Genomic DNA, 10,030 nt, shown 5'->3' with positions numbered 1-10,030 from the left:
CTCTCACCAACAGTGTGAAAGTATTCCTTTTTCTCTGGAACTTCACCAGCATCTATTGTTTCTTGACTTGTTAATAATTGCCATTCTGACTGGTATGAGATGGCATCTCACTGTGGTTTTGATTTGCATTTCTCTAATGATCAGTGATGTTGAGCTTTTTTTCATGTTTGTTGGCCACATGAATATCTTCTTTTGAGAAGTGTCTGTTCATGTCCTTTGCCCACTGTTTAATGGGGTTGTTTGTTTTTAAATTTGTTTGTAAATTTGTTTAAGTTCCTTCTAGACTCTGGATATTAGACCTTTGTCAGATTGCAAAATTTTTCTTCCATTCTGTAGGTTGTCTGTTCACTCTGCTGGTAGGTTCTTTTGCTATGCAGAAGCTCTTTAGTTTAATTAGATCCCATTTGTCAATTTTTGTTTTTGTTGCAATTGCTTTTGTTGTTTTCATCATGAAATCTTGCCAGTGCCTATATCCTGAATGATATTACCTAGATTTTCTTCTAGAAGTTTTTTTGCTTGTTTGTTTGTTTGTTTGTGACACAGTCTCGCTCTGTTGCCTAGGCTAGAGTGCAGTGGCGCGATCTCAGCTCACTGCAAGCTCCGCCTCCTGGGTTCACGCCATTCTCCTGCCTCAGCCTCCCGAGTAGCTGGGACTACAGGCGCCTGCCACCACACCCAGCTAATTTTCTGTATTTTTGGTAGAGACGGGGTTTCACCGCATTAGCCAGGATGGTCTTGGTCTCCTGACCTCGTGATCTGCCTGCCTCGGCCTCCCAAAGTCCTGGGATTACAGGCGTGAGCCACCTCGCCCGGCCCTTCTAGAGTTTTTATAGTTTTAGGTTTTACATTTAATCCATCTTGAGTTAATTTTTGTATAAGGTGTAAGGAAGGGGTCCAGTTTCAATTTTCTGCATATAGCTAGCCAGTTCTCCCAGCACCATTTATTAAACTGGGAATCCTTTCCCCATTGCTTGTTTTTGTCAAGTTTGTTGAAGATCAGGTGGTTGTAGGTGTAATTTTACATTTATTATTTAGAATTCTACTGTAAGAAAGAGCTGTTCCATCTCCCCCATTTATTTACTTACTCAATTACTTTTTAATGTTAGTATGGTCTCACAGATATTTAGTTTTTACGGATTTTTTTTTTTTTTTAGACGGAGTCTCCTCTATCGCCCAGGCTGGAGTGCAGTGGCACAATCTCGGCTCACTGCAAGCTCCGCCTCCCAGGTTCATGCCATTCTTCTGCCTCAGCCTCCCGAGTAGCTGGGACTACAGGCTCCCGCCACCATGCCCGGCTAATTTTTTGTATTTTTAATAGAGACGTGGTTTCACTGTGTTAGCCAGCATTGTCTCGATCTCCTGACCTTGTGATCTGCCTGCCTTGGCCTCCCAAAGTGCTGGGATTACAGGCGTGAGCCACCGTGCCCTGCCTAGTTTTTATGGATTCTAATCCAATAATATTATGGTTTTTTTTTTTTTGCTTGAATTGTTTTGGATTTGACCATTTCTGCATGTTGAGATTTGACTTGGGTTTGGCCTTAGGTTGCAGGTGGAATATTTTCTCCAATATGAAGTCCAGCAGTGCTTTCAGAATTCCGGAAGGAATTGAAAGTCCATTCATATCAAGAGTTATTTGTTAAGGGACTTCTCAGTGCCGGGCCCTGAGCTAATTGCAGAGGGGTAGACAGGTCCCAAAACAAGGTCCTACTCTCAAGCATCTCTCAGCCAGGGGAACAGACCCATAGACATCTGAGTATGAGGTAGGGCAGACAGAACTGTGTGTTTATATGTGTGCAACAGATAAGGGAAAGAGAAATCAGGTTACTAGGTGCTGTGAGAGAGACACAGACATAGAAACTTGGAAGCTCCTGCCTAAAGCTCTTTGTCTGACAGGATCCCACCTTCTTTCATTCGTTCACTGAACATCATTTTCACATTGCTTAATATTCATTTCAATAACCATTCACTAAAAATATTTTTTGAACACGTTTCATGTGCTGGACACTATTCTAGGTAATGGGGAATACATCAGGGAATAAGACAGACAAGATTTCTGCTTTCATGAAGCTGACATTCTAGTGGGAAAAACAAACAATAAGCAAGGAAAGAAATAAGGAAAATATTTCTGGATAGTAATAAGCCTTTTAGATGGTCAGGGAAGGCCTCTGAAAAGAGGACATTTGAACTGAGCCCTGCAGTATGAGAAAGCATAGATCAATGCAAAGATTAGGGGGTGGGGGCCAAGGGCACTGTTCTAGGCAGAAAAAGCAGCACTTGCAAAGACCCTGTGGCTAGAATGAATGTAGGGTGTTTGAGGAACCTGTTCCTGGAATGTCTGAGCTTGGGACCTAGTGATTCCAGTTGCAATAATGTGGGCAGAGTGAGATTATAGAGGGCTATATAGGCTCTGGTAAGGAGTTTGGGTCTCACTCTAAACCTGGTGGAAGCCATGGGAGAGAGCAAGTGGAGGAATAACATTATCTAGCTTATATTTTCAAAAGTTAATTTTGACTGCTATGTGGAGAATGGAATGTAAGGAGTTAAGATCAAAAGCAGGGAGGCCAGTCAGGAGGTGGTTGCAGTTGTCCAGGCAAGAAGTGATGACTTAGACTAGGAGTAGTTGCTGTCAAGCTATGTTTGATTGTAGCTTCAAGAGAATATGCTGATGGATTGGACATGAAGATTGAAGGAAAAACAGTTGAGAAGGATTATCCTAGGTTGGGGCCTAAGCCACCAGGGCCTGGAGAGAGGTTGAGCCAGTAGCTGAAGATCCTGACTATAATGAGGGTCTCAATCACTTCTCTGGATATGTACAATGTACCCTACCCTGTGACAGATTCTGAGGGTGATGCAGAGATAAAACATATGTGGCCCAGATTCGCAAGCACTTACCTTTTCATCAAGGGTCTCTCCAAGGGTAAGAGGAGAGAGGCTGCATTCATTCAGGCTTCCAGAGTTTTAACAAAGAACTTCTAAAACCAGCTTACAAACTTTATGGTGTATTTTTAAAACACTAATGTCTAATAATTTTAACCCACTTATGCCGGAGGTTGCAATTTTTTTTGGATTTTTGCAATCAGACCTTGGTGATGACCTTGAGCAGTAGGATATAAATAACTTTCACATGCTTAGCATTCCCTTAATGGAACACTAGGCATCAATGGCCTAATACACACATGTGCCCCAACAACCACAATAAATAATACTATATAAATGTTCTGTTCACATAATAATGGCTGGATTTAGTTTTTAAAACACAAATTAATGCTGCTCTATAGAAGATGTGGTGTGGTGTGGGAATAGGCCCAAGTTTAACCTGCCTGCTTGATGAAAACCCTCTTTCAATCCTGTCACTGTATCTCTGTGATGGGATGTGTCAGCCTACTTTGGAGAACACCAAGAATTTAAATGTGAAGTCTTCTGTGACTGTGCGGCTTTCCTAGCTCCTTTTTTGACAGACTCTGCATGTACTTCATTCATTTATCCATTGAATATTTGTTATGCATATACTATGTGCTGGGCACTCTTCTAGATCCAAGGACACATCTGTGAACAAGACAGACAAGGTCCCTGGTTTCAAAGAGCTTACATTCTAATGAGGTATGCAGAAAACAAGCCAACAAGGAAAGAAATGGCAATTTCAGAATGTGATGAGTAAAGGAAGTAGATTAGGAAAATATGCAGAAGGTGGTATGGAGAGAGGGGATCTGGGAAGTTTACTCTGAGGAGGTGGCATTTAAGTAGAGTCCTGAATGTCAAGAATGAACCAGCTCTGCAAGGAGGTGGGAGGAGAATATTCTTGTCAGATATTAGGACTAGTGCAAAGATCAAGGTGAGAGGATCATCCTAGCTTCTGAAATTGAGGAGAAGCCAGGTACTGAGATGTGGGGATTCTTCAGGCAACAAGATGCCCTCCTGAAGCTATTGGAACTAACAGAAGGAAATAAACCTAAGAGCAGAGAAAGTTAAATAGCACAGGGTGAGGTACAGGAGGAGTAAGATCTAATCACTTAAACTTCTTTAGGGCCCAGCTGGCAGGTGCTTCTGGCTCCTTGCCCTGGACACTTCCTTAGCCATTGATGTACCTTCTGGTCTTGGAAACTAGACCCTGCTGCGTAAGAACATGGAAATAAATCAGCTCCTCCAGAAAGCCCATGATACAGGTTACCCTGCTCCAGTGGCTCCCCTCCTGTTCACAGTCTGTTTCACCATATGCAAACAACCCACGTCCAAACCAAATTTGTCATCCTGACCTTTGCCTCTGGGGATTGGGAAGACACAGGGCTGGAAGCATCTGCTGTTTCCTCTCTATTTTACTCCCAGTCATGTCCTGGCCATCCTGACTACAATGATGGTCTTACACTAATTAGAGTGAATAAACTCCAGCTCCATTTTCTTCCGGAAAGAGAATTGGGAGTCCAGGGAACTTTTCCGGGACTGCCAAGGAAAGTTCTGGAGGGAATTCCCCTGGTCAGTCCAGGAAGTGGAGATGGGCCCCATGGAACTGGAAGGAGGCCCAAGCTAATGTGTGGCTGAGCTCGTTTGCTTGGGACGAGCGACTGATGTTCTGCAAACATAACTATTACAATGTTTGCATTTTCTTAATTTTCGTTGGGTTTCATTTTCCATGTTGTTAGTTTCCTGGATGAATCTTGAATAGGAAAGAGTCACACACTATGTGCTGGGCACTCTTCTAGATCCAAAGACACATTTGTGAACAAGACAGACAAGGTCCCTGGTTTCAAAGAGCTTACATTCTAACGAGGTATACAGAAAACAAATAAGCCAACAAGGAAAGAAATGGCAATTTCAGAAAGTGATGAGGAGTAACCCTCATTGCATCTCTTTGCATCTCTAGTTGTGAAACCTTCATTACCTCTCTTTGCAGGTGTGTATGAATAAACCAGGTTGGCAAATCATACTATAGCTGAGAGGTGAGAGAAAATCTAATTTCTTTACTTGGTCTTTATAAATCTGGTCTTCCTCATGATCACCCACTTGCTGGTTAATGAGGGAAAATTAGATGTTCTGGCTTACCATTTTAAGATCTTGTTTGAGCCAATAATTTAAGTAATTTTATCAAATAATTCTCACTAAAGGCTCTGTCTAGGAGTTGTCACCTGGCAGAGAAAGAATCAGGGACCTGGGCACAGTGACCTCTGCTCCTAGGCTTTCCCAGGGGAGGTCTTTTGTCTACTTGCTCACTGCCTGTACTGCTGTCTTTGCAAGCCAGCTGGATCTTGGCTTGCAAAGTAATGCTTTTTTGGCTCACTCACCTAGGGGTGTTCTCTGAGTTGCTAGGCCTCCCCTGTCCCACTTCTGTTGGCACCATAACCCCCTCCAAGATCTCTCCATGACTCTCAGCTGTTTGCAGCCTGGGTTGTCCACTATGCCACTTCTGGAAAGCCCTTCACCCAGACTTTTAGCAACTTCTTGTTCCCATCTATACCACAGGGAAGCCAAGAAAGCTAACCACCAGGCACAGCCAGCCACAGCCCATAGAGCACTTAGAAGTGAATTGGAAAATTATGTGCCCGGCAAGACAAGGATTTAGGAAAAGGCAGCACTCTCGCAAGATGGATGCCACAGTGGTCGGCTGGTACCTGTTCATACTGCCTCATGATAATCAGCGGTCAAATTTTCATGAACTTTGAGAGCGTAGTTGCTAAACACAAACATTATTAAAAATCAAATTATATAAACTTACAATTAAATAAATTATATCAAAAACAAAGTTAATACTCAAAATGTATCATTTCCTACTTATTTTGCTGGCTTTTGCTGTTATTTATACTTCTGAGGTTGCTTACATCTATTATATCTCTCTGGTAGAAACACTATATGATGATGCCGTGCTGCGCATCTCTTCCCAGCTCTGCATTCGGTGGAGTTATGTTGGTATCACATCACGAAATCGGCCATGATGGGTGTGTTTACACCACAGAAATAGGCAAAGGCTACATATCAGGGCTGGATTTATCATTTTGTTGATTGTCTAGTCTTAAGGAAGAAATGTAGGAAATGTTAATAATGCAGATTAAATGTACAAGTGTGTGGTGCCTGTAGCCATTACATTGTGAGTAGTAAAATAAAATAAGGGAATATTCTTTCAGCATTTGAAAACTATTCAGCAAAGTTACTCAGGTCATTGACAAATGAGTGAAGATTCAACCAACATACATCTCTGGTATTGCACTTTCCTCTTACTTGTTAACATAGAGCAAAATGTCAAGTAGCATTGGAACTATACTTAATCACCAATTGCAACCACAGGTTTGTTACAGATACAAACATTTATCAGCACAGCACTGAGGCAGCCCTTTGCAAGGATATGAGACTTGCACTCTGAAATTTGCTGCCTCCACCCCTTGCTCTATTCCCTTTACTGGGGATCTTTGTGTGTGAATAAATCATACAGCAATATACCGTGGCCCCATCCACAGGGCCTCATTCTAGGGAATCATGCGAGTTTTACTTTAATGCAGCTATATTCTAGGCTGGTTCATGGCAGCCAGTCTTCCTCCCAGAGCTGTAAAGAGTGTGTGTCACTCTCTCTTATCTAATACACCTCCTTCTCTCCCTTTTCTCTTTTCTAGCATCCCTGAAGTGTCCACATTCTACCACTACAAGGCAAGTAAGCCTATGGCCTGGTGCCCTGGCTGGGAAGCCTATCTTATATGGTCTGTAGGAAAATTCCAGCAACTGACTCTACCAGATCTGGTTGTGATTTGGTAAAAGGAAGTGGGATTGGAAGGAGTGGGACAAAGAAATCTAGAGTAACTTCTCACAAAGTAATGGGTTAGCTTGCAGTCTATTTGCTTGAATACAATCTAATATTTGAATGTTTGTTTTGTTTTGTTTTTTGAGATGGGGTCTTGCTCTGTTGCCCAGGCTGGAGTACAGTGGCACAATCTCAGTTCATTGCAACTTCCATCTTCCAGGATCAAGTTATACTTCTGCCTCAGCCTCTCAAGTAGCTGAGACCACAAGTGTGCACCACCACATCTAGCTAATTTTTTATATTTTTGGTAGAGACAGGGTTTCGCCATGTTGCCCAGGCTGGTCTCAAACTCCTGAGCTCAAGCAGTCCTCCCGCCTTGGCCTCCCAAAGTGCTAGAATTACAGGTGCATGCCATCATACCCAGCCTCAGTATTTGAATGGTAAAAGCTATATCTGAACACCAGGACCAACTACATAATTTGTGGGTCACAGTGCAAAATGAAAATGAAAATGTGGGTCTTCTTGTTCAAATTTATTAAGAATTTCAGTTGGCAACAGAAAAGCATTCAACTAAGCCTGGGGCCCTTCTGAGTGTGGGGCCCTGGGGGGCACAGGCTGCACCCTCATGGCCCTGGCTCTGCTGCATACTTTCTCTTTCCATCTCTTCAGAATATTCCTAATTACTACCTTCTCTCCTGTCCCAGGCACATGAATGTTCTGGGTCAAGCAGGGAATGAGTCACATACTGAGAAAAACAAATATGAAAGGCGTATTTTTTTTTAAAAAAAAGAACCCTGATTATTTAAGTCTCCTAACTTGTGTCCAAATTCCTTCTGGGGTCTGTGAAAACCCAGAGTGAAAGGAGGGAAAAATGATGTTTCTTTCATTCACGTATGCGTCCATTCATTCTTCATTTATTGAGCACCTGCTGTCCTCCCAGCACGTTCCAGGCCCCGGAAATTCAACAGCGAGGAAAGCAGACATGTCCCTGTGCTCATGAGGCTCTCTGTTTAGTGCATAAATGAAGTCTGAACAAATAATGATTCAAACAAATACACAGTTACAGACTGGGATAAAGCAAGAAGACTGATTTTACGAGCAGGGATTTGATAGATCAAAGGAGATTGCCCAGGATCAAGGGTGCGGTATTGGGGGTGGGTTGGGGAGGGTGGTTAGAGAAGGTTTCACTAAGTGATTTGGGCCTGAGGCCTGAGAAGATGTTTAAAAAGAGGGATCAAGCACATGCTAAGGAGAGGAAAGAGCAGGCACCCAAACCTCTGCATGGCCCCAAAATGCTCCCTGCAGGGTAGTGCCCCCTCTTCTGGCTGCTCAAGGTGGGATCTAAGCTGCTTCTAACTCCTGCTGTCTTTTCATATTCTCTGATTCTGGGAAACGAAGAATTGGCAGGAACTGAAAATGACTAGGAAGAGGACATACTGGGTGCCCAACTCTTCTGGTGGCCTCGTGAATCTTGGCATCGACATAGGCGATGACATGGTTTCGGGACTTAGTTATGTAAGTAGATCTCTTAGCATCAGCACACCAGGAAACTGAGTTGGCAGAATATTCTCCATGGTCATAAATTACGTCAAACAATTTCTTCCCATACTTATTTACCCTTGAATTTTTTTTCTTTTCTCTTTTCGCTCTCTCTCTCTCTTTTTTTTTTTTTTTTTTTTTTTTTGACTCAGGGTCTTGCTTTGTCACCCAGGCTAGAGTACAGTGGCACAATCATAGCTCACTGACACCTCCTGGGTTCAAATGATCCTCCCACCTCAGCCTCCTGAGTAGCTGGGACTATAGGCACATACCACCACGCCCAGCTAATTTTTAAATTTTTCACAGAAATGGGGGTCTCCCTATGTTGCCCAGGCTTGTCATGAACTCCTGGCCTCAATCCTCCTGTCTTGGCCTCCCAAAGCACTGGGGTTATAAGCATGAGCCACCCCACCCAGCTACTCTTGATTTTTTTCAAATAGACCTCAGGCTTCCACAATGAGATCAATTATAATCCGTCATCATGGCACACCTTCATGGTTTATGCATATCTCTATGCATAAGATTGTATAGAGATTAGATTGTATCTATCTCTCTATCTATCACCTATTACCTATTTATCTATGCATTTACTCATATTAATAATAATAATAATAATAAGCATCTGCAAACCCATCACCAATACATCAGCTTGGACCTTGACAATCACACGCAGCAATTGGTCTTCCCTCATTTCATTCCCCAACCCTTCCTACCTGATGTAACCACTATTCTGAATCTCTTTCTGTCAATCCTTGCTGTGCTTTTAAAATAGTATTATTTTATATAGAATATATTATTTATTCTATATGAAGTCCTAAAAATTACCTGTCCTTTTATTTTAGTTGTCAAAAGGGAAACATACAATATTTTAGGATTTGCTTTTTTACTTGTTGGTTTCTTTTTAGTAGATTTACCCTCAAAGAGTGACTTGGTCCCTCAATCTGCAGGTAACTAACTATGGCACCCTTTATTCCTGTCTAAATTGTTTACTGTCAGATAAAAATCCAAAGAGGTAGAGTGACTGGGCCAGACTCACTCAGCAAATGTGGGGCAGAGCGAGTGCTAGGATCTAGTTGCCCTGACTCTCAGTCCCCTGCTTATTCCCAGTATGGAAGCCTTTCTTTAGGAAGCAGGAGATGGAAAAATCCATCTCTCCATGGGCATCTGGTCCAACATTCCCTAAGGACAGAATTTACGAGATTTGAAACTGATGCTCTTTTGTTTTTCTTTTCCAAGAAAACCTACACTCTCCAAGATGGCCCCTGGAGTCAGCAAGAGAGAAATCCTGAGGCTCCAGGGAGGGCAGCTGTCCCACCGTGGGGGAAGTACGATGCTGCCTTGAGAACCATGATTCCCTTCCGCCCCAAGCCAAGGTGAGTCCTGATGGGGGTGGTGGGAGACAGCTGTATCCACCAGGGCAATGAACCCCAACCCTCCCAACTAGACCTCTTGCAAAGGTTGCATAACTACATCCCTACACAGCCAAATGCCTTCAGAGCAGCCTGAGGCACACCAGGGAGGCATATTGTCATAGCCATTCATTCATTATTTATTCATTCAGAAAGGATCATTGAGCACCTACATGTGCCAGACACTGTGCTACATCACAGGGGAAGAACAGTGAGCAAACAGACGTGATCTTTGCCATCATGGACCTCACATGGGAGAGAAAGACAATAAGCAAATAAACTTGTGCATGACATGATTACAAGCTGTTTGAGGAAGGTGCTGTGAAGAAGTATGCAAGTGTTGGGGGACAGGAGAACCATG

At 42.9% G+C, this 10,030-nt stretch overlaps 1 protein-coding gene across 1 annotated transcript in view; it reads left to right on the top strand.

Annotated features, from left to right (window-relative positions):
- The first annotated feature begins 7,787 nt into the window (after positions 1–7,787).
- ABCC11 (ATP binding cassette subfamily C member 11) overlaps positions 7,788–10,030 on the top strand; it is a 67,534-nt gene continuing 65,291 nt past the window's right edge. Inside the window, exons 1-2 of the mRNA XM_054452499.2 lie at positions 7,788–8,236; positions 9,497–9,633. Coding sequence (XP_054308474.2) covers positions 8,138–8,236; positions 9,497–9,633 — 236 coding nt within the window. The 5' untranslated portion in view covers positions 7,788–8,137. The remainder of the gene's footprint in view (positions 8,237–9,496; positions 9,634–10,030) is intronic.

The sequence above is a fragment of the Pongo pygmaeus genome, chromosome 18 (genome assembly GCF_028885625.2).
Source record: "Pongo pygmaeus isolate AG05252 chromosome 18, NHGRI_mPonPyg2-v2.0_pri, whole genome shotgun sequence".
NCBI lineage: Eukaryota > Metazoa > Chordata > Mammalia > Primates > Hominidae > Pongo > Pongo pygmaeus.
The sequence above is the reverse complement of the archived record's forward strand: the minus strand, read 5'-3'. Positions and strand labels throughout refer to the sequence as shown.